This window comes from Balearica regulorum, chromosome 8, assembly GCF_011004875.1.
Source record: "Balearica regulorum gibbericeps isolate bBalReg1 chromosome 8, bBalReg1.pri, whole genome shotgun sequence".
In the NCBI taxonomy this organism is placed as follows: Eukaryota; Metazoa; Chordata; class Aves; order Gruiformes; family Gruidae; genus Balearica; species Balearica regulorum.
Window position 1 is genome coordinate 32,220,020 of NC_046191.1, and position 24,133 is coordinate 32,244,152.

At 41.7% G+C, this 24,133-nt stretch overlaps 1 protein-coding gene across 1 annotated transcript in view; it reads left to right on the forward strand.

Moving 5' to 3' along the window:
* Positions 1-347: 347 nt before the first annotated feature.
* RGL1 (ral guanine nucleotide dissociation stimulator like 1) overlaps positions 348-24,133 on the forward strand; it is a 79,816-nt gene continuing 56,030 nt past the window's right edge. Inside the window, exons 1-2 of the mRNA XM_075760535.1 lie at positions 348-545; positions 1,539-1,649. Coding sequence (XP_075616650.1) covers positions 519-545; positions 1,539-1,649 — 138 coding nt within the window. The 5' untranslated portion in view covers positions 348-518. The remainder of the gene's footprint in view (positions 546-1,538; positions 1,650-24,133) is intronic.

A 24,133-nucleotide genomic window follows, 5' to 3' on the forward strand; every position in this document is an offset into this window, starting at 1 on the left:
GGCAGGGAGCCCCCAAGGCGCCCCGTCCCGCGGCTCTCCGCACCTGCCCGGGCACCGCCGCTCCTCTCTGCCGTGCCAGCGCGCCGGTGCGGGGCTACACCCGGGCGATGGCTGGGAGGGAGGCGTTTCCTTCGTGCCTCGTCCCCGCTGGAAACCGAGCAGGACGCTCCGCACCTTGTCCCTCTTACAGGGACAGCGGGGCGGGGGTGGATGAACGCTTCAAGCAGCGTCCCCCGGGGAGCTGCCGGTCCCGGCGCGGCTCTGGGCACTGACGACTGAACCCTCCGTAACTTTTCGGCTGGGGCTGCCCGCGATAAACAGGAAGCCCCTCGGCGGGGCCGGGGCCGGGCCGAGGCGGGGCCTGGAGCGGCCGCCCGCTCTCCCGCCTCCCGCGCCGCGGAGCCGAGGGGCCGCACGGCTCGGCTCGGCCCGGCCCGGCCCGCGGCGGCCGCTGACAGGGCGGAGCAGCGGCGGCAGCGGCGGTGTGCCCCGTCGAGGCGCCCGGGAAGGCACAGAGAATGAAATTGCTGTGGAAAGCTAAAATGGTAACCGGGTGTCCCCGTTCCCCCCCCCCCCCCCCCCTTCCCCTGCCCGCGGGGTGCCGATGTCGGCGGGGAGCCGGGGTGGCCAGCCTCGCCGCCCGCTGCTTCCCGGAGCCGCTCTGCTCTTCCTCGCTTCTGAGGGATGCTTATCTTCACGAGTAACTGTACGTGTGCGTGTGCCTGACACGGGGAGGATGAAGAGAGTGCTCCAGAGAGGAAAGTTAGCCCTTTGGAGAAACTCAAATGCATGTTTTCTGTCTGCGGTGCGGCGGCTTGTGCTCTTTTGTACGGCTAATAATCTAGGAAATGAGGAGTCATTGCAGCACATGTTCGGTTAAAGTTTGGAAGACGTTGCACTTCTTTCTTTTTTCTTTTTTTCTTTTTTTTTTAATCCGCTTTCTATTATTTGTGAGTTTTAAAGCCTCGACTCTGTAAAGTTTTTTTGTAGCTTGAAATAATAGGTTTTGGAAAAGCAAACCACAAGCGCTTTAGATCCCTCCTGTCAAAAGAAATAAAGGGTTGCTGTATTTTAAATGCTTGTTAGCTTCAAAGTTTAAAGGCTGTCTGCCTAAGTAATTCAACAGTTTTAAAAAGTGCAATTCCTTCCATAAATGAAAGGCCAAAGAGATTAATTGCTTTAGAAAAGGGGGGTGGGAGAGGGAAGAGAAGACTGCTAATCAAAACCAAACTATTTCCTTAGAAAAGACTTTATGCAACTATTTAAAATATGTGCTAGTCTAGGAAAAATAGTTAAATGGAAAGTCAGGGTATCTTGATACCACAGGAAAGGAGAGCTTGCCAAGAATATCTCCAGTGTTCCCTCAATCTAAAAGTATCCTGTATTGCTTTGATTGTCATATTTACTTTGTGCAGCCCATCTTCTGCCCTCAGCTCTGCATGAAGCAGTGGAGCACCTGGTATAGATTGTGGTTAGTAGAAGAGGGGGAAAAGTTCCTTTCTCTCTTACTTTTTTTTTCTTTCCCCTGTTCCTGGCAGAGCACAAGTCAAGACTGGGGTGAAGAGGTGGAAGAGGGAGCTGTTTACCAAGTCACCCTGAAAAAAGTGCAGATTCAGCAGGCTGCCAACAAAGGAGCAAGATGGCTAGGGGTAAGTAAAGCTGGCGCAGTGGCGTTTTGGAAGGCTGCTCATGGACTTTGGAGCCTGCTCCAGGGAGCTGAATTCCACATGAATTGTTATGATATTAACTTTGAGCACTGACTGCTCTTGCTGTTTAAAAAAAACCAAAACACTGAAGTCGTCTGTCTGGGTCATCTGAAATAACTCTGTCCTTGTGTTCTTCCTCTTTTCTTGGCATGTAAAAAGATTTGACCAGTTGTGGCCATGGATCGGATTGTGCTTAGTGCAGAAATAAGGATCTTAGCTTATGGCCTGAGAAGCTGAACATTTAACAGTTTGTTCAGACTGGGCTATGGCTTGTTTCTGCTGTTAGGAACCTATCTCAGGTCTTTCAAACAAATAGTCCTGGTGTTTTGACTAATGAAGGTCTCTCAAAAGTTAGCAGAAACTTCTTCAAAACTTAAGTGAATATAGGTTTGGGTCTTGTTTTTGTATTGCTTTCTCAGCCAGATGCAAAATTAGTTGTCTGCAATTCTGCAAGAATTACAGCTCTGTACTGTTTTTCAAAGGTGTATTTCAAAGCATGAGGGCTTTAGTGGTAAGTAAAATGAGCTTAAATGCACACGCACTCAATCTGGCATGCTGCTGAGTGCCTTCACCTTTGTCAGGCCAAGTCCCCAGCTGATATAAAATGTCCTCACTTTGTTGGAATCAGTGCAGCTGTGGCAGTTTGAGCCAGATCTTCAGGAGGTGGCTATAGCTTTCACATTATTTTGTTAGGTTTATGTATTTTCTTTGAGATCAAAGGCAATTATATAAGAACTTGGTTTGATGTAGCATCCAGATTGGTATTTTAAAGACTTTTAAAACCGCCCAGAGATCTATACCAAATAGTTTTCTTGTGAAGTTCCATGACAAAACAATACAGCAGTGCTGAAACCACAGTCAAGAAAGACAAGCAAATTCTGTCCTGCATACAGATAGTGCTTAGAATCTCCCCTTCCCATGTTTCCAAGAAGAACATAGAGTTCTAATCAGAACAGATAGTTTTGAATCTGCTTCCTCTGAGTGGCAGATTTCCCATCTCTGCCTCCTGGGTTTTTTACCAGGAAAAATATTAGCAAGTATTTTTGAGCTCCTGTAAATTTCCCACCTGGTGGTTTTGTGTAAGAGGTGGAGATCATTTTGAACATGCCTGTGCCTCGTAAGCATACTTTAGTAAAGTAGAATTTTATCCTGTTTTGGCTGTGTTGTTCCATGCAAGTAGGAGTTTGCCAGATCTTGGTCATATTCTCAAAGGAAGAGTGCCTGTGTGTTCCTGAAGATCATTGCTGCAGCTGATGGTGCCGATCTTAATAGGAGGGTGAGGGACTGCAAGGTCACGGAAGTGACTTTTGACTTTCTGTGGCTAGTGTTAGTTTTTTCAGGCCAGAATCAAGCCCTGTTTGTGGGGCAGGAGGAGGCAGCATGTCAGAAGTCCGCACCTGTTCAGGGCATAAATTGGTGACTTCAGCTTCCAGGCTGGTGTCTTTCATGAGCAAAAAATCTCATGTGTATTATTTAAAAATATTTTTAAACATATGGGCTGTTTGTTTCCCTTAAGCTCTTCAGAACATAAAGTATTTTAAGCTCTTTTTGTGATCTTGTTTTATTAATGGCTTTACTGTGGTTCTGAAGTCAATAAATAGCCTCTAACCCAGAACATTATTTATGAATAGCCAACCCTGCCCCCAGCAGTTTTGCCTTGAAAAGCATAATTGTCTCTCTTATAATTGTCATCAGGTGATTTATTTTTTTTTTAATCTGGAGTTTATAGGGGTTTATAATTTTTTTTTTCTATGGTTTGAGATTCATAGGACTAAATTAGTAAGATATTGGGTTTATTAATGTCAGTCTTAATTTTTCTGATGATGCTCTAAGTCAGGCTTAGGTTGAAGACTCAAGGTCAATTGAAGAGTACAGGAACAACCTATTTGTACATCAGCAAGTATTGAGCCTTCATTGTAACAAATATAGTAACTGTTACTGATTATATGCAAGTGTGGATTTACTTTTTAAAAAGTGACTTACTTTTTCAATGTCAGTTTGTGTCCTGTAAAGACCTACTGAGCAGTTTGACCTTCTCTGAGGCCCTGAGCTTCTCCTGGTTTATTGGTGCAGGTTGAGTTCCTTGTGACTTGGAAAGCCCAAGTCTTTTGAAACCTTGATGTTGCATGTGGATATTAAGTACTGTGTGGTGTTAGTGTAGGGGTTTGATCCAGTGTGGTTAGTTCTTGGTGCATTCATAGAGTGATTTGGAGGCTTTTCAGCTGAAGTGGTAAATGATTTGATGTGTCTGAGAGAAATGCAGATCTAACTGAAAATTTTGTAGAACTTGTGTTGAAAGGAGTATAAAAGGTCTTACTTATTCTGAGTGTGTTGGGATTTATTACCAATTCCTTTAATTACTGAGAAGCTTGAAATCTTGCTTAAATACATTCTTGTACAGTTACCAGTAAGTGAATGAACCTTGATCTTTTATGTTTCAAGAAGTCCAATAAACTTTTCTTAAAATTCTTTATCCTGAGAACCCATCCAGGGTTCTTGAATGGTTGGCCCTGTTATGGGAGAGTGGTCTGTTTGAAAGCCAATCATAAGATTACATCTTAAGCACCATAAACACATGTCTATTTAAATACAGAAATGTCTGTCTTGTGTTTCAAACTTCTACAAATAATAAACGAAAAAGACAAACAGGCTGTAACTTACACAGTCATCGGCAGTTCCATAACTTTCAAAAGCATGAAGCTTTTGAGTAAACACCAAATTTCCTAGCTTTACATTAATAATTATTTAAATTTAAATAATAGCTACTAGTTTTGTCCCTAAATACTTAGTCACTAAATATTTAATGAAGTGTAAGACTTTAGGCATTATAGGATTATGAAATATTAAAAGCCCTAGTAGTAGTAGCTCAGTATTGTGATAGGTGCTGCACAAAAGCACTATCCTGACTAAAAAGAACTTACAGACTAAATATCCAGTGAGGCTTGTCTGTCCACATATGTTGTCTCAGCTGATGATTGGTATCTGAGGCAGTGATATCAATTTTGCAACAGTCTGATTTTTCTCAAGTTATTTGTAGACATCAAGGCAATGGAGAGTCTTAACAAAACTTCAAAAGTCAAGTGTAACTTCTGGAGATGTTGAGAGAGAATACTTCCCAAACACGATAGGCTCAACAAGAGAAAGCATGAAGGCGTTTTTTGAAAACAAAGTGGGTTTTGGTGTCTCCAGGATAGACCTTGAGAGGTCTGCAGGATCTTGAGAGAGATGATGTGGAGATTGGGACCAAGCCACAAAGACCATGGAAACCAAGATACCTGGCCTAACTTTATTGTGAGAGAGAAGGATGGAGAAGTAGAGATTTGTATAGATGGATGATACCCTCAAAAGAGAGGATGAGGAGAATGCTTTCTAGAGCAGGCTTCTGAGTGGACATTCAGCATTGTTTTGAATGGCATTGCATCATGCAAGAGAAAAAGGAACAGAAGGTTTGAGAGTGCAGCAAGGAATTTAATGACATGGCTAGAAAGAGAAGGTTGTATTTTAAAACCGTGACACAGAAAGAACCTGAAAAATGAGATTCAGCTTACCTCTGAGGATGTAAAGACAGCCTGTAGGGAGGCTGGCACACTGTGTGTCAAACAGGATGGTGCTATTGTCCATGAAGAAAAGGCAGGTGAAAAGTGTAGAGTTCTGTGGGATTTTTTGAACTGACACCCATGAAATGAAACAGAGACAAGCTGAATCATACTGTAGCCAGAAGCAGATAAGAACAGTAAAGCAGTGGCTGTAGAAGTAGATCAGCTGCTAAACACCTGAATTTCTGTTACCAGGAGCAGTGTGCTGATGGAGTATGAATGACATTGGGAGAGGTGAACTCCAGTCAGTCATTTATTGTAAACAGTAAACTGAAAAGCAAACAGGTAGTTGAAAAGAAAAAGCAGCAGGTAGAGAAGTAAGTGGAGAGATGGGGGGAATGTTTAAGAGGTGGGAGACTGAAAGAGATTTTGACTAGGAGAGTGATGGGATATGGGAGGCAAAAGGTACAAGACAAAGCAGTATGAAGTGGGATGGGATCCACCAGACAAGTGAAAGGATTAGAGGATCACCACAGGGAAGAAACTTCTGCACTTGTGGCGTGGTGGAAATGAGAATTGCTCAAGGGGTCCTTTGCGAAGGGGAACAAGGGCTGGAGAATTTGAGGAGCTGGGAATTGCAGATGTGGAATGAGATTAAATTTAAATACTGAAATTGCTTGACTATGGAGTGGACAAAATCAAAGAAGGAGGAGAAGGAAAAAAGGCCTTTCTAGTGAAGGTAATTGGCCTGGTGGTTGTGTTTGTGCCAGATGCCAGTAGAAGCATACACTGAAGCTGCACCAGAGCTAGGGGCTGGCAGAATGGGCCTTACAGTGATGGAAAGAGAAAAGAATGAATGGCTTAAGACAATAAGGCAGGAAGAAAATGAATGACCGTATAAACAGCGAAGAGGCAAGTGAGGGGATGGTTTAAGGCTGCCTGGTTGAATGAATGCTCTTGGCAACTGGCAAGAATTGAACCAAGGCAGTAGATATTATTGCCAGCTGATTCCCTCATCAAATAAGAGTGATCCAATAGGAGGTGATGCTGTGTCAGTAGAGTTTGCCTTAAATTGGTTTTCAGGAAATGATTACATTCTGCAGAAATGTAAATAGAGGAGGTCTGTGAGATGCTTAGCTTTGACTTCTAGTCAAAGAGACGCTACCTTGACTTCTAGTTTGAATAAGGGGAAAAAAAACCTTTCAGAGAAGGGTGCAGGAATAACCACCTAAAAATATTTTTTTTTTAATTAGGTTTTGACAAATAGAGAAAAACTCTTGTCAGCAGAGAAAGCTGCATCTGAGAGTTAAAATAAGAGTTGCCAAAAGTCAAGCCTTACAAAGCAAATGAGAACAAATGGCTAAAAGTTTGTCAGCCATGTGAGAACAACAACAACAAAAAAAAGTCTGCTTCACAGAGAGATTGAGATGGGAATTAAAGTTAATCTACATATAACCCAAAAATCTAAATAAATTTTTGCCTATTTTCTATAAAGATTACAAAGGTGAACCTGGAGGTTGATGGTAATGATGGCATACGGGGCTTTTACTTTGTGTTTTGTCTTTGCCAAAGAGCTTGATGTGTGCCCATGCTGGGCAGCTGGTAGTGTCCAGCCCAGAGCTACAAAGGAACTGGTATATGAAATGATAGTTGAGCAGCAGGGAGTTTGAATTCATCTGTCAAGTCAGGAGTGACATTGTATGACTGGAGAACAGCGGTGGCCCCTGTATTTGGGTTGGAGAAGGTGTGAGGAGGTAGGTAGGAGATGTTTGTCTTGCAGAGATAACTGATCCTCTTTTAAAAGGATTTTAAAAGGCTGTGAGTTTTATCTGTTTGTTTGAAAGTCTACTCTTGAAATCACTTGAAAAAATTAACCTCTGGAGAGACTGAGGAATTACAAGGTTGGTGAAGGAGCTGTTGAAGAAGAGCTGCTGCTGCAGCTCAAGATGAAAGAGGGACTGTTGGTCTGGAGAGAGGTGCCTACAGGAGCTCTGCCTGGGTCAGTCCTGCAACTGAACTGCTGTCATGTGTTCATTAGAGTCAGTGACATAAAAGCAGAAGCATGCTGACAAAATCCAGTGGTCTGGCAGAGGAAGAAAACATATCCTAGAGGCTGATGTTCAGGATTATTGTAATGGAAGTGGGTTGAAATTAAGTAGCACAGAATGAAAAAGTGTGTTTGTGAATGAATTAAACCAATTTCTGCTATAGGATATTTTTTTGTCCTCATCCCTTCCAACTTTAGGTGTATTAGTCAATCACAGGATACATGAGCCACGAGCATGATGCAAAACAGAAATGTGATGCTCAGTTGTTTTAGATTCTTGGCAGCAGAGATGGGAAGTGCGAACCCCCTTGTAGACCATCCTGGCTCACAGTCTGTAATTCTGGCCCTTTTTAAAAAGTTGATTTAAACTGGAAGGGAGACAGGAGAGGACTTTTGGGATCATCAAGAAAATGATGTATATGTCCGATTATAATCAGAAGACTATAGCTTAGTTAGGTTAACAAAATGAAGATTTAGGGAGTACATGAATAATACCTATTAAAAAACCCCATGAAGTAAGCACAAGGGAGGGCAAAGAACCATTCACACCAGCTGTAGACTGGTGTATGAATTGTTAGAAATTAGAAGAAAGTTTCAAGTTGTTGGGGCAATGAGATAGTGGAGTGGCACTCCAGCAAGAGTGAAGGAAGCAAAGAACCCAACAGCGTCACCATTGGCGCTGGATCAGTTGGTGAAGAGGATTATAAGGTAATTTCCTTTGATAGCAGAACACCGCATCCTCCAATTGTATGTTTCTAAGCCAAGAGGAAATCCAAGAGCAAGAAAGCGTGCAGCAAAGGGGAGGATTGGGGTAGGTCATTGATAAGGAAGTTGCATTTTTTGAGGGGATAAATGTGGGAGTTTGTGACAAGAGAAAAAGAGAGATCCAGATGTGTAACCAGAGAGAAGGAAGTTGATTCTGCAGAGCTGGTTGTATGTAAGAGATGAAGATGAGAGTCCGGAGAAGACAGACTGCAGAGGGGAATGTTTGGGAGCAGCTACTTTGTAGTAGAAGTCCCCCATGGTCTTATCCAGGCTGATGAAGAAAAAGTGTGGCTGTAAAGCCTCGGTTAATTCAAAGTAGACAGTGGTGCTGGTGTCTCCTGCTGCTGGAGAGACCAGTATGTGAAGAGGAGGTCATGGACAAATTTTAGATTTGAAGTTGTTCTTGAGACAGTGAGAGACGGGCAGGTGGGAGTAAGGAGTACAGTGGGGATGGGAGGAGATGGATGAAGAGTGCCTTGTTTGTGTGGACGTCTGAATATGCACTGGGAAGAGGAATATGGACGAGTGGACGCAGAAAAGTAGCAGAGAAGTGTTAGAAAATGTTGGTGTGGAATTGGAGGAGGGTGGGAACAGTGGTGTAAGAAGAATAGAGTAGATGCAGTGCCCAGGAGAATGAGTGGTGAAAGGCATGGGTGTGGCACGGCAGATGGACGAGAAGATTACCAAAATGAAAAGCAAACAAGAGTTTTTAAAGTGCTGTGAAGTGACACTTGTAGACCTCCCTGTTAACCAGCTGGAGTGCTTTATCTCACCCTTCCAGGGGTTAGGGAGGGGTGGGCGACCAGTGTCCAGCCCTCGAGTAATCTGAGGGAAGCACTGAGGAATGAGTCTTTGAGACAGGAGGGGCTCCCTAAGGCCTGAAAATGTTTTTCCTATCAGAGTCCTTTATCCAGGAAGGAGTGAGGAACTCTGCCTCTGGAGTTTTTATTGGGGCAGGTCACAGGAAATGCAGCCAGGAACGGGAGTTCCCCAAACCTATAGAGACTCTTATCTCCACATCTTAAATGATTGCTAAGCTTTCAGAGCCAGAACTCAAGCATCAAGTTTCTTGCTGTACTGATAGATGACACAGACTACTCTTCCTTTGAGTCTTAAATATCCAGAGAACAGAGAAATACTATGCTCCTTCATGGTCAGCAATGTCCAGAACATCAGTAACGTGTCTAGAGCAGATTTTAGATACATGTTCTTGTCTTTTCTTTCTGCTTTCTTTTTTTTGGTCACAGCTGAACTTTTGGCTCTGGGGTTTGTTCAGTCAGAGATTGATTCAAAATGTAACTTGTCTCAAGATGTATTTAATGCTATAGCATTGGGTATATAGCAGAATGTGTTCTTCCAAAACTATAAATGAACTGCTGTAGAAGGGTGTTTTAAATACCTTCAAAATTCTGAAAGGGGAAGAGCTGAAAAGTACCAAATCTGTCATTAAATATTTTTGTGTTTTCTTAACACTGATATTATTTGATAACAAGCTTTTCTGACAATTTTATGGTGTTTTAAAAATCAATTTTGAACGATTGTCTTGCACTGCACACTGCATATGGCCACAAGTTTGGCTTCTAAGCACCTCTACAGTCACATACAGGCAGGAAGCTTGTGTTGGAGAGTTCAGTCAGAAATACATTACAAAAACTTCTAACTAATCTGTATCCCGGTTAGGACCTACGACATAACCTTCTCTCTGGCTCAAACAGTATGTCATAAAAGAAGTTTCAGTTTGGATTTTTTTCTTTCCAACACTGACCTCCTAAATATGGGTTGAGATGTAAATGGTGCCTGGAACCATGAACGTTTTTGGAACATGCAAAACCTCAAATTTTCTCTGAGCCTGCTCCTGCCCTCCCACGTGCCCTTCTGAGCCAGCTCTGTGATTTCTTTTTTATCTTACTCTTAGGTCCCAGATGTTCTGGTCAAGTGTACTTTCCTGTGCAACCAGCAGGCAAGGACTTGGCTGATCTTGGTCCTTGCTGCAGCTTGCTGTTTTGTCTGGATTTGTAGCATATGTTGGTCCCTTTTGGCTAAATCAGACTCTTTGGAATCGGGTTCCTGCAGTCTGTCCCGACTGCCTAGACCAGGGTGAGGGTGTAGTTCTGACTGTATGTTTGGCAGAAGCAGAAAAGTGGTTCCCAAAGAGCTGACAGGCTCCCTACAGAAACCGTGTTACACTATTGTCTGTTCTGAATGCTGTCTTCTCCAAGGAACTGTCTTGGAGATGGTCAAGGAAGAAAGATGGGGTGTGCTCACATTGATTTTTGCATGGTGGAAGATGCCTGTCAGCTGCTGGAGACCCACAAAGAAGATAGATAAGAGATTTCAGAGGGAACCAAATGATTTGACCTGTAGACAGGTATATAGTTATCAAAAAGAAAGCCTTGGCATCTCATTCAGCTTGCCTTTTGGTTTTGAGTAGGCTCTTTCCTCCTCTCCTTTCCTTCAGTTGTGGGCATGCTAGTACCATAGCATCGTAGCCCTTATGAATGACTTCTTATGGAATATTTTTCTCCTTGCTTCCCGGTTCAGGCCCAGATCTCTGCTCTAGGGATATTCCAAGTAGCACTCTTTGATGCGGTCATCAGCTGGGTAATAGAAGGTGTGTGTGGAACAGACACTCAAAAATGAAACCTGAGCTTACTATGAGTTTTAAAATGGAAGCCTGAAAGATTACTGTCTTTTTCTTTCCCAGTTCCAAATACAAAATACATAATTAGAAGGGTAACTGGTTTTGCAGCAGACTATCGTGCTCTCAGTTGAGTTTAAAACCTCCCATTCCCAGTGGTCAAAGGGTGACAGGGTGGTAGTGCTTTAATCTTGCGGTGTTATTAACACTGAGTTGAGGCTGTAGGATACTCCTGTGAGGCTACACGGAAGTAGGGAGACACGGGCAGCCTCCCTTCCTATAGGGCTCTGCAGAGGCATCTCTCACAAATGATCGTTATATTAAGTGGAATAGCAAGAGGTAAGGGAGGCCTCTTGAGCAAAAGTTGCTGGGGACTGCACCGGTCTGTTTTTGCACTGGTTGTGTGTGACTGCACTTCAGAAATCTCATAGCCAGCCTGCCTGTGTAGGAAAACTTAGTTTTGGCATACTCTCAGTTTACCTGTGACAGGTAGGCATATAAAGCCATCCTGTGCTATAATTGATCTCCACTGGGAATCCCTCTGATAGCCAGGATGCCTGTTCTTAAACTATGCTTCTTGGATGGTGGAGGTTCTCCCTGAATTGTAGCATCTTAACTGTTGCTGCTGACATTGCTGAATGTTATCTTGTTGAGGAAGAAATAAGTGAAAGGAATTAAAAAAAAAAAATTAAAAAATCAGCTTGCTCTGCAAAGAAACTGGCATTTTCTTTCTGAATGCTAGAAGATCTAGGTCACTTGTTGGGTTAAAGAAGTGTTGGCAAGGAATGTGGCTATGTGTCATCGGAAAGCCTGGGAGAAGCAGCGTACGAACTGGACTGAGATGCTGTAAAGAGAATAGCCCTGGAGAAACCATTAGTTTTCCAGTTTTGGTTTTGATGTTTTCATTTAAGAAACAGGCTGAAGCATTGCGAACGTGTTAGTCACGCTTGGATTTAAATTTAGCCTTGGTAAAGCTAATTAAAAATATGTTTGGTGACAGTGTGTAAATGCATGCTTTGAACTTGCATCTTTTACTACTGCTGTAGAAATCTGTTTTCTAAATATATAGCTTCCTATAGCCAGCACTGTAAGGGAGTGCAGCTGTGTGAAGGAACAGCGAAGAGTGAGCAGATCATGGCGTAGCCCCTGGAAGAAAAGGGGATACCTTGTGTGAAAGGGGTAAATGAATGCTAACTCAGTGTCTTTCTGTAGCCAGTGTGTAGTAAACCGGAGGCAAAATGCGTATGATGGCTTAGTGTTGCTAAGTTAAGATAGTATCAGAGATTGAAAAATATTATCTGTATGCATAAGACTTTTTTTTTAACACCAGAAAAACAGTGTCCCTCTTGCATTTGAAATGGTATACTCTTAGCAGATTGCTCAGACAGCATCAAAGCTGCTTTTGTCCCGTGGATGTGGAACCGGGTTGACGGACCATTCTTTGAACCCCTGGGATGGTATTTTGATATGTTTTATTTGCATACTTTTCTGTATCTCCTCATAGTTAACACGGATACATCTGGACCCCATTCCTAAAGGGCTGAGCAGCTGACCAGTACTTGTCTCCAGGGAGTTGTCACGGTTTGCCCCTGCAGTCTCCCAGAACTTCTTTTGCCCTTGATTCACCCCCAAAATGCTCTCTCTTCATCTTCAGTGGCCATACAAGCTCTTGAGAAGTAACTCATAGTTCTTCATGGGTGGTACACTGGCACGTAGGTTTACGTTTAGGGCTGAACTGTAAAGTCTGTGTTACGTTTTTGCACCTTCTGGAATAAGAATTTTATTGAGATGTAGGAGAATGTGTTTTGTTTTGGGTTTTTATGATGTTTTAAAGCTATAGTGAGGAATTCTATGTTTTGGACATAGAAATCCATTTACTGTTTATGGAAACCACTCTACCTTGGGCCAAAATAAACTCAGCTGCTCTGTAGTTCAGTTCAGCACCTTGCCACCAATAATTTAGGGACTAGAAGGAAGGTAAAAACATATCCAAGTGAAATTATAATGATCTTGCATTCTTACAGGATCTTTTATCCAAATAACTTTCAAAGCACGGTCACAAATTTTCACCAGACAATGTGAAATACGTTGTAATGTAACATAGTACAAAAGTATGATTTGGGTGGGGCTTAAAACTCAGGAGCAGTGCTGTTGTCTGTGATTTGGTAGAATTCCCCTTTATTTTGGGAGATGGGAAAGAGAGGATGAAAAAAGTGTTTCTGGGACAATGTGACTTTAAAAAGGCTGGTTTTTTTCAGGTTACTGAAGAGGTTGAAGCATTAGAAAAAGTTCTGAGGGAGATGAATTAGCTGTCAAAGTTGCATGGTAATATTTATTTAGTGGCTTCATAGTGTTATCATATGGATATCTTCTCCACATGTGGCATATATGCTGCAAGGAGCAGCTGCTTAACAATACACAGCAGCACATTGAAACAATTTAGGACCAGAAGTGAATTAATTAAAACCACTTGTGGAGAAGACCTGGACTTCTGAGAGTCCACGGTTCTGCAGAAGCATTTGCCCACTGTGCAACAGCAGTTGCAAAAGCAAGCTCAAATATTAAGCTGAAACGGGGAATGAAATTAAGATTAGAAAATACTACTAAGATCACAGTAGCACCTCGCTCATTCCTGATGCTTTTTCCCTCAAGTCAAAGATAAGGGAATTAGAAAAGAGATCCACAGATGGGAAAGGATTGTCAGCATTTGGAGACACTGAAAAGGTGAGGACTGTTAAATTCATGTCTTAGTTGATGTGCAGGTTTAACAGTAAGTGCATTTGCTAAATCTTCACAGGATTGAAGCTCGATACTGGCAATGAATAGGAGGATATAGCAACAGCATTTAAAACAGCGAGTGGAGAAGGGACGCTCCAGGGAGTGTTTGGTCGTTTTGAAAGCAAGGAGGGGGGAAAAAGAAATGTGTAATTTTACATTGCATGTAATGAACCTGAAGGATTCGCTGCTGGAAGAAGTAATTGAGTCCAACTGAGTCTAGAAGGATTCAGAAAGGATTAGACATTTATACAGATAATGAGAACAAATGCATGAATACTATATGAGATTTTTAAACTCAAGATGTGTAACATTTTGTAATTTAGGTATAAAACAAACACCTCCTGCAGTTGAGAGGAGTCTTTCCCTTTAGAGTGGTTATTCTGTATGTTATGGGTGTTATTTCTTCACCTTCCTCTATAGCATCTGGCCATTGTCAGAGGGAAAAACCTCTAGTTTAGTTTAGAACGACAATTATTATGTGTTGCTGTTTATAAAGTTCTGGTTTCAATTTGTTTGCAGCAAATACTTAACAAGGCAGAATAAAATTGAACACAGGCACTCATAAAAAGAATCATGAGAACTTTAATGTCCAGAAGATGTCAGGGCCATATTGCCACATAGTACGGGAGTTTGTTGTGGGCCTGTTTTCCAGCAGTCCTACAACCTCCTCCTGGTCAATGAGAACCCTGGGTGCTGAGATCCTGCCTTTTTGTTGTGCGTCTAAAACAAAAGTTTGCGTCCTTGCTGCTTCAGACTCTGCAAATGTAGGAATCGTGTGGGTTGCCCTTTGCTTTACACCATTCAACTTCATAATAGCCGCTTTAAAAATAAGGCAGCTAGAACAGAGTATGGTACTCTACATGTGGTCTCATCAGACCTTTTATGCAGTGAAAGAATAATGTCCTTTGACTTGCTTCGGTACCCCTTATTTATGCTTTGCAGAATTGTTTGCTTTTTGTTGCCACTTCCAAGTGTTGTGCTGAAAGATTTAATGTTCTGCCTACTCTAACCCCTCAGATCTTTTCTCTGATCTGTGTGCCACAGTGTGACCTTTGAGGGTAGGACTTTCAACAGACTTTTTTGCTGGCCTCTTACATTTCTCTGCATTTCCTTGTGTAAGCCATCTGTTGCCCGTCAGAGTGTAGCTACCCTTTAACAGCTTTGGCAATCAAAATGAAACTTTGGCAGCCTCCACCTTAGGTGTGAAGCTTTCTGCCTTTTGCATGGTAGCACTCATTAACCTTTTGCTCTGTCAGGTTACTGGGTTACAGTCTGATGGAGTTTTCACTTGTTCCTCTTTGCCACCAATTTATGTCCCAACTTTGGCAATCATCCTTGCGTAGCTCAGCCCTGCTTCAGTGCGGAAATTATTGCATGCTCCGAACACCACGGAAATTTGTGGTGGTGGTCCCTTAGCTGCTGCTGCTGCTCCACTTGTGTCCCATGGAAGTGAAGTCTTCACTGAGAATAAGCTGGTTGCTGCATATAGTTTTGAGCACGTGAATTATTATGTATAATGGCCCAGTTGTACCAATTTGAGGACAATTGTGATGCTGGATTTAGAAAGGTACTGCAAGTCAGGAGTCCCGTGCTCAGGATTCATTTGCTAATGACTCACTCTATGGCTTGAACTGACCAACTTCTGTTCTGGGGGTTTAATCTTCTCACCTGTAATATACTTAGTATTCATTTTGAGATTTAGTAGGAATGTAGAGGCAAACTCTTGTGCTGTAATATGACTGTATAGATTCAAACCTGTGAGAGAGAAAACTCTTCTACTCTGCCGGACATGCAAGAAAAGTTCTGTAGCAGAGCAAGATCCTCCTGATATGCCCTGTGACTCTGTGGTATGATCTTTACCATTGAAATTTGGGAGAGCAGTAGACTCTGCTGCTTATAGATGCAGAGGCTTGGCTCTTCTAATCCTTTCTGTGAAGAGAGATGAGACACCAGAGTTTATCTCCTCCTTCCTAAAACCTTCCAGCAGAACCCCGGGAGCGTGCCACGCAGTACGTGGAGGTGTGCCTCCCCTGTGGAGTGGGTCGCGGTGTCGGAGTGGGTCGCGGTGGCTTTGAGCGCTGTGTGGGTCTCCAGCTCACGGCCTGGCAATGCTGCCGCTGGGCCACAATGGCACTAATAAGGTGTAGGAATTTAAAATGCTTTTGCGGGGTGATCCTGTTGTTATATTCTATTCTTTCATCTATTTTCCTCTTATGTTCTTCCCACCTTTTTGTTCTGAAAGCAATTTAAAGGATTATTTTCTTTTCCCCTCCCACCTCCTCAGCTGCTTTGTAGTTGCCTTTCTCCTTGTGAAGGCTCCTCCCAGTCAACAGCTGTTTCTTCCTTTCTAGGGAGTCCATGGGCTCTTTGTGCAAGTAAAACAACATGTTTTTATTATAAAGTGACATTTTCTATTGAAAGGTCTCAGAATGATTGAACAGTATGGAATGATTGAACAGTATGGAATGACTGAATGCTTTGAGATGTGTTCAAGTTATCGTAGCTGTTGGGCTTCAAACTGGAGACTTGTGATATTTCTCATGTAGTGGCTTAGACTTCCTGTTCTCAGCGGCTCCTTCCCGACTCTTAAAAACCAATGATCGAAACTTCTGAGTATCTATACATCCTAAAGCAGAAACAGACCATCACACATTGGACTTAATGATCTTAAAGGTCTTTTCCAACCAAAATGATTCTATGATTCTTTGTTAAAGAGCTATCTAGGGGTTTATTTCCTCCTATGTTTAGTTTATGCCCCACATAAACTTGCATAAAAGCTTGCATGCATCGAATCATCTTGAGGTTCTGTTTTGACTTGAACCAAGTGCAGAATGTCCTTCAGTTGTTTACGGTATTCACCTGGATAAAACTTATTAGCTGAGGTTGGTAACGTTTCAAAGCTTTGTTGGTGTTAGGATGCAAATTCAGTACACCCTTCAGGATTAACTGTTGTCTTCAGTGCAAAAGAGCTTAGTTAACTACATGCTCCTGAGGTGTATCTGGAAGCCAGTTTAAATATTACATGCAAATACAACAAGAAAATGATTATGAAGATATTCCTACGCATCCTTTTGTCTGTTTGCTTGGTTTGTAGTAATATCTGGCTCTACCTGTGGTGTGTTTTGTATTTTCAGAGTCGAAAACCCCTTTAGGGCAGGGATGGTGTCTTACGTTTTGACGTGGCAGCCATTGTGCTGCTGTTGGAAAAGTTTCATAAGTAACGATAATGTATTTCATTTGGAAGTCAGATCTTACGCTTTTGCATTCCTCCCATTGAGTGCTTCAGATTGATTCTGGCTGTGCTTTCGGTCTGCTGGCTCCCTGTAGCATACAAAATGTGAATGAACTCTTGCACACTTACTTAAACCGTGAGGCTTGCATTCTTCTTCGTGCAAAAACAGTCGTCTTGTTCGGAAAGCATCAGGTGGCCATAGAGAGAACAGGACAAAGAAGAACAGAAGTATGCTATTAACTCCTGATGGCTAATTAAACAACCACTCCCCCCCAAAAAAGAACGGACAGTAAACGTGGACTATTGCTGTTTCATCTTACAGCCTGACATTTTTTGCTCTTTCTTTCCCCTTTACTTGCAAGCTATACTTATTTTGCATTCTGACTCAATACTTCCACATAATTATGTGTGTGTTTTGATTTGTGTCTGTCGCCTAAGGATTTGAGTTCAGCTGCAACATAGCATTCTTAAAACGAAATACGAATGTCTGCAGCGGGTTCAGCGCCAGCTCACGCAACCCATGCTGCTTTCTGCTGTGTCAGAAGAGACGGGTTAATGGCCGGGTGCTGTAGTTATGAGAACGCAGTAATTTGTGTAGGTATGCAATATGTTTAGTTGCCATATGCTTATGCAGTTTGTCATACAAAATGCAGAATTTGTCATAGAGAAGATACCTATAGAATTGGGACAAGGATGTTGCCGTCACAGGTATGGTACATATAGATACACATGTATTTATATATAGGCACTCCCTCTCTGTGTGTGTGGGTGTATGTGTACAAGAGAAGAATCCGAAGAGATTCCATAATCTGATCCCCTGTGATGTCTAGACAATATAGTAAAAATGCAGTTTGGCCTGAACTAACGATTGAACTAATATTTTTGGACTCTTTCAGAACTTAAATAAAAGTTCAAGCTGGTAACTCTTAATATTAGGTAACATTAACTTACTATTACTGCTGTTTCTACTCGGGCCCCACCCTGGAGAGGTCTCTTAGTTTCAAAACAAAGGGTAGTAAAAAGGACAGCCGTTGAAATGAAGTTTATAATGCGCTTTAGGTATGTATTCATGCTGTGGTCATGAAAGCAGTTTACTTACTGCTAACCTATTTCTTTTTATAAGAGATTAAACCAGCTTGGCAATAGAGCTTGCTCACAGTAATTATTATGAAACATGTAACAACATTTCCTTAATTTTTTTTTCTTCCACAAAAATACCTTGTGTTTCAAGTTCAGTTTATTTTAAAATCTGAATCAGTCTTCTGCTAAATATTTTCTCCTCTGTCAGAATGCATTTAATCTCCCCGCACCTACAGTTTTATTTTCCAGCTATTCGTACTATTAAAATCTATCACTCTTGCCTTGTTGTTTATACTGCAGGAGCAGTTTACATTGATTTCCTGAGTCTGTATAATTTTAATTTCTGTGTACTGTTTGAGCAAGCTTTGCAGTGTGAAAGGAAAGCCAACAATACAATCAGGATGAATAAAACCATTTTGGGTTATGTAATGTGCATTCATGCTACTATTATGCAAGAGAATTATTACTTGTGGCATCCTTAAATCCATTTTGAGTTCAGCAGTGTTGCCTGCTGTCTCATACAGGACGTTCTTTGTTTCTACCAACTGAGCAGAAAGTGGTGATGAGCTCCACAATTAAATTAAATTACATTCCTGGAAGGGGAAAAAATAGTGTGACTTTTCACACGAAAATTATCACAGCTTTTGACTACCAACAACATAGGTACTGGTGAAAAATGGCCTTAATGTTTCTGAATGGTCAAAATACAATTTTTTCATGTTGACGTATAATTTTCATAAAATGCTGTGACTCTTGCCATATAAAATCTGTCTGACTGTGTTAGTGGTAATATCAATCATCCCTTCTCTTTGCTATATTTGGCATTCATTAAAAAATGACAGCATATTTTGTTCTAGCATTTTTTTGTGAAAGAAGGATGGCAAATGGCTTCACTGACCAGTGTTTCACAAACAAAATTTGTATAATAGCTTTCCTCTGGTATTTCTTAGGGTAGACATAGAGTTGCTGTCATCTTTAACATCCAGGCGGTTTATAAATATGAGGATAAATGAGAATTTTCATCTTCTGTGCAGGGGTGATGTCGTTAGGCTGATATTATAGCAGTGTTAAGTGGCATCAAAATTCAGTTGTACTGGAAATAATCCTGTGATGTCTAGCCTTGCGTCAAAATAATCAAGGGTCATGTAACAATAAAATGGGGGATTTAGGGGGGTGGGAGTGGACGCAATATTAAAGTTGCAGTTATGCAGTAATTGTAGCATAAGCATTGAGGTGGATGACATCAGGAGATGAGGCTTGGGACAGGGTTGCACACAAAGACTTGAAGGACAAGGCTTTCGATTTTAAGGTAGACTGCGAGCTATTTATGGGCTTGGACAATGCCTTCAGTAGCTGTATTTTTTGTCTGGGAGGATATTGATGTGGGTGACATGGGGAGAAAGGTCCAACGTTGTAGGCCTTTGAAATCTAGATTAGTTTAAAATAGGAGAAGGTATTCTGCGTAGAGACCACGGTATCATCGCGTCATCGAATCAGGTAACCTGACTTCTACTAGCTTATACAGTCTGCCCTGTATAAAGTTCTTTAATATTTGCATACAAAAGGAGTTATGAAAGGACAAAAAGGGATTAATATATACTTTTAGGGCAGTAATTTAGCCTAAGCTGCGTAACCTATCGATGCGAGGAAGGTAGGTTATTAGCCATGCATGTTCATGTTTGTTAGAAATGCTCTTAAAGTTGGGAAGTTGACACGGCCTTAGCCATTTATGCTGTGCTTTCAGAGTTTTGTTCGCTCTTCTGTAGGAGATTCACACGCTAATAAGTGAATTCCTTCACGTGTATTCAGCCTGGCTGCTTACAGTGCATATCAGTGTGTCATGTAGTTTAACAAAAATATCACAATGATTTTTGACAGTATTCTTTTTTTCAAAGTATTTGTTCATACCTGGGTTTGTACTACTCGCTTGCTGTGCCCTTAGTTGTTGGCTCGTGACAGTGTTCTGCAATCACTCAGTAACAGCACAAAAGCTAAGGCCACATGAAGGTCTCTTCTGTCAAACACTCCGGTGTCTCAACCCTATATTAAGATCTAGACTGACTGGTATTGTGTGACACTGGCGGGTGACCCCTCCAAAGACTGTAAAATGGGTGAGGAGCTGCTGGGGAGAAGTTTTCATTTTGGTAAGAGATGGGTTGTTTTCAAGCTCCCGGTAGACCTTACGAAGATCTGAGCTGGGTTCTGGCCTTTTGAGTTGAATGCATGGGTTTGTCATGTTTTCAGTTGCCATTTCTAGCTTCCGACGTCTGGTGATTGCAACAAAACTGGGTTGGGTTGGTGATTTTCTACATCTGCTACGTGGACTCGGTGTAGAAACAGTACTGCTTAGTTTTATAGTGTGCTTGTCATTTAGGGACTGTGAAGTGCTTCATAAAGGAGGTCAGTGTTAATCTGCCCTTCCATAGCTGGAGAAACCGAGGCACACAGAGGTCTTGCATATGGCTCTACCCAGGGCTAATATTACCATGGCCTGAATTTCCTGGGTGCTGAGAATCTCTTGAGCCGCCTTCGAGGCTCTCTCAGAAGGGACCCTTCTTCCTGCAAGGCTGTCACCTGAAAAGCCGAACTCCCCACCATCCGCAATTAACAGACGTTTTGCTTTGTGCAGCTAAAATTTTTGAAATTAGTTAAAATCTGCGAGTGGAGAAAATAGTCGCACTTCTTGCAAAAAGTGGCCAGTAGTTTTGGCTAACTTTAGTGGTGGCCAAACGCGTATTTGGCTGTGTAATCTGATTTGTCTTAACATTTTATAGATACGGATATTAACTTCTGGGATGGTGAACAGTAGCAACACGCTGCTCGATTATGCTGTGTTTTCAGATAACCATAATTGAGGCTTGCACTCTGTGTGTAAATACAGTATTTTCTGTGCTGTGAACTTAAACCTCTAAGTATTCCTCGGATGGAAGGCGCAGTATACCTATCGTTGTAATCTATAGTCAGCATTACTGAAAGCCGTTGCAGAATCAAGTGAAATATTTCAGCTGTTTGCCACCTTTTGTACTACTTTTCCCTGCTCACCACCCTTTCCTTTCTCCTTTCTGGTTCCCAGTACGTAACTCAGACTGGGAGCTGTAAGCAGGCTTTGGCACCTACATATTTCCAGGACAGACTGGAAGCAGAAGAGGAAGAGAAGTTAAGATAAGGGTTGTTAGCAGAAACAGTAATTACTATTTACTGTTTCTGAGGCACAGGGGAAGTGTCCCAGCTGCCTTTTTCCCTCTCTTAGGGACCCTCTATAATCCATACCTGTAAAAGCTTTTATTAGTTTTGACAGTTAATCACTGACTATTTTATGCAAGTCCAAAGACTCTATGTAGAGCTCTTCCCTCATGGAGACACTATGTAACGCTTCCTTTGTCTCCAGAAGTCAAACTATTTTACAAAATGGGCTGATTTTACTACCAAAATGGGCAATAACACCTATTTCCTTGCCTTCGTTCTGGTGCCCTGCTCACTTAGCTGCTTATTATTTTGAGTATTTATTTACTGCTGGGTTTGGTGATTGGACATTTTGGTGTTCCTAGGCGCTGAAGAGAGGAGGATGCTGAGTTGTACGGACATAATTCTCCTCTAAAACAGAAGGGCTTTGGAAAGATATTTGATATGGGACACATTGTTTGCTGGGTTAGAAGAGCGTTTCTAGTAAATGTCATTTGATGACAGCTATTCCTCAAACAATGTAAGATGCACATGACTACAAATCTTACTTGACTTACTGGTTTCTTTTTCTTGCTTTTCTATTTTAAATTAGGAACTTGCTAAGCTTCGATGTCCGATCAAAACCACCACAAGGAATATTTATACATACTGACGTATTAGGAAAATAATATGTCCCTGGCATGCTTAAGAGAGAACGAGATTGTGGTGAACTGTACAACTGTGAAACATGACAAACAAAAATGAAAAGGGTTTAAGTAATCCAGTGTTTCAGGTTTGCTTAACTCAATGAAGACAGTAAGTCAGATGAGAAGAGAGTGGGAGGGCTTGTCTCGATTTTTGTTAAAAGGTCTTCTAGCGAGAGAGGTGAGAGGATGAGAAGGAACCTTTTTGTAGGTAGGAAGCAATGAGAACTTAAGTGCATAAACCATACAAGATAGCTAGAGATGGAGATTTAGGGCTAAGCTTTTTGGGCAATTTGTGGTCTCTTTAAAAAGCTGGTACGCTGCATAGCGAACCTCTCGGAGGACTTGATTATTGCTGAATATTATGGCTACGTTCCTTTGCTGCTCACATGCTTCTAAGAAGTGGGCCAAATTCCGCGGGGGATTTTACATGTTCCCATGGCTGAATAAGTTCCACCATTTGTAAGAGCTGGACAATGCCATTTGAACGTAGACCTCTTTGAAGATTCAATTCCTTAATGCGCTCGCTTAAACTCCTTTAGATGCATGCAGCGAGAGGTGATGTGTAAATTAGGGTTCTTTGCTTTTGCTTTGATTCATTTAGAACTAGTGGCACATAACTCACTGACACCCAAATGAGTCTAAATTTGCATAACTTCAGAAGGTGTGAGAATGCACAGCTCAGCCCCATGGTATGCATGTTGTTTCTTATTTTCCGCAGAGTGGCTTTAAGTAGCTGCAAGGTGCCTGAGTGAAAGGGTTCTAACTGAGCAACAGCATTTGTAAGAGGCTTTATTTTTTTTTCTTTTTCTTCTTTTTTTTTTTAAACCTCTAAATCTGACCCACTGCTTTTGTTACTGTTTGCCAGCTCTTCAGACAGATACCAGCCAGGCTGTGAGCTCTAAGGATACGAGAAAATGAGAATGCCTTTTGTATAATCATCATGGAATTAATTGGTGCTGGAAACTCTGGGTTGCTGCCAAGAGAGGTTATTTATGTGGTAAGAAAGGAAAGGAAAAGGGTGGAGCTTTGGAAATCCAGGAATACCCCTAGCTGCCAGATCATAGGAAAGAGCTCATAAAGTTATTTTGGCTTCCGAGTTTTTGGTGCAGTCAACATGCAGAATTCTGATTTTCAGCAGCATCCCAAACGGGGAAATGGGAGTTAGTGAAGGGGAGAGAGCTCTGCGAAGAGCTCTATGTTCATTTTATTTCCAAATGCACTGTACAATAAAAGCAGCTGCTCTTGCAAAGGCAAGCATCTACGCTGCCTGGTGTCTGCTGGCTGCAAGAGATCTGGCCGCCCAAATCCTGCATTTCGAGCCACGCTTTCCTAGACTGGAAATTCTGCTTCAGATTCAGAGTCTTATCTCATGCAAGCAGTTTTCCAGGCTGACAGTTCTACAGCGTGAAGGGCAAGGACAGAGAGGAGAATGGTGGGATGCAAGGCTCGTAAATACTACTGGCATTGCAGAACTGCCTGCAAGAGGAAGCATGGATGTGTACAAGTTTGAGTCAGTTCGGCATGATTGTCAGCTGCCGTGGGTTTTATCTGTCAATACGCGTATGGGACAATCTTGCTTTCTTCCTTTTAAGAGGAGCAGGCTTAATTATAAAGTTCATTAAGGTCTCTGGTGGAAGGAAATGCTATGTCAAATAAGTTGTTCTTCACAAAAATACTTGACTAAAATGAGTAGGAGTCTTACGGAGCCTCTTGAAGACGTGTTCTGGAAGTTGCATGTGGTTTTGCCACGGAATCCCGTTGTTCTTCAAGCAACTTTTCTGTTTCATCTTGCTACTTCTTTGAAGTGATGTGTGACTGCATGTTAAATGAAGGATGCCTTAGGTTTTTCTTCTTTCAGACTGGTGTTATGGACGTTTGTGTTTCTGGAGCTTTTGAAGCTTAATCATTCTGTGATTATTATTTTTACTTTTATTTTTTTCCCAGGGATGATTGTAGATATCGAAGGCTTATGCTAGAGAACCTGTGTATAAGGAAGCAATATCAGAAAAATAAGGGCAAAATCACAAAAAGCATCTTATTCTTACTTTCAGAAGGTTAAAGCTGATTCACATTTAGGCAAACAGTGAAATGAAACAGTAATTCTTGATTAGAGTACCTTATTTTTAGTTAACTTGTAAGTTACTGCAATTTAGGCAGTTTTGTTCCAGCATAGGGTGTCTGTCCAGTCAGTTAATAAAAATAGGTAGAGTGGAAAACTCCCCATCTGGAAAAGCTGCAAGTTTCAAGGAAAGTCAAAAGCATTTAAAAATCTGTCAAAATCAGTACAAATGGAGTTTGAGACACTAGTTAGGCGCTCTTGCAAATAATTTTGCAGAATTTCTAAATAAAACATCTTTAGTAAAGTGGTAACGTTTTAAATGACTAAGCCTGAAGAATATTTGATATCTCATTTATTTATTGTTCATCCCTGTTGTTTTCTTTCGATTTTTTTTTTCCAGTTTGCCTAATGAAAAACAATTAC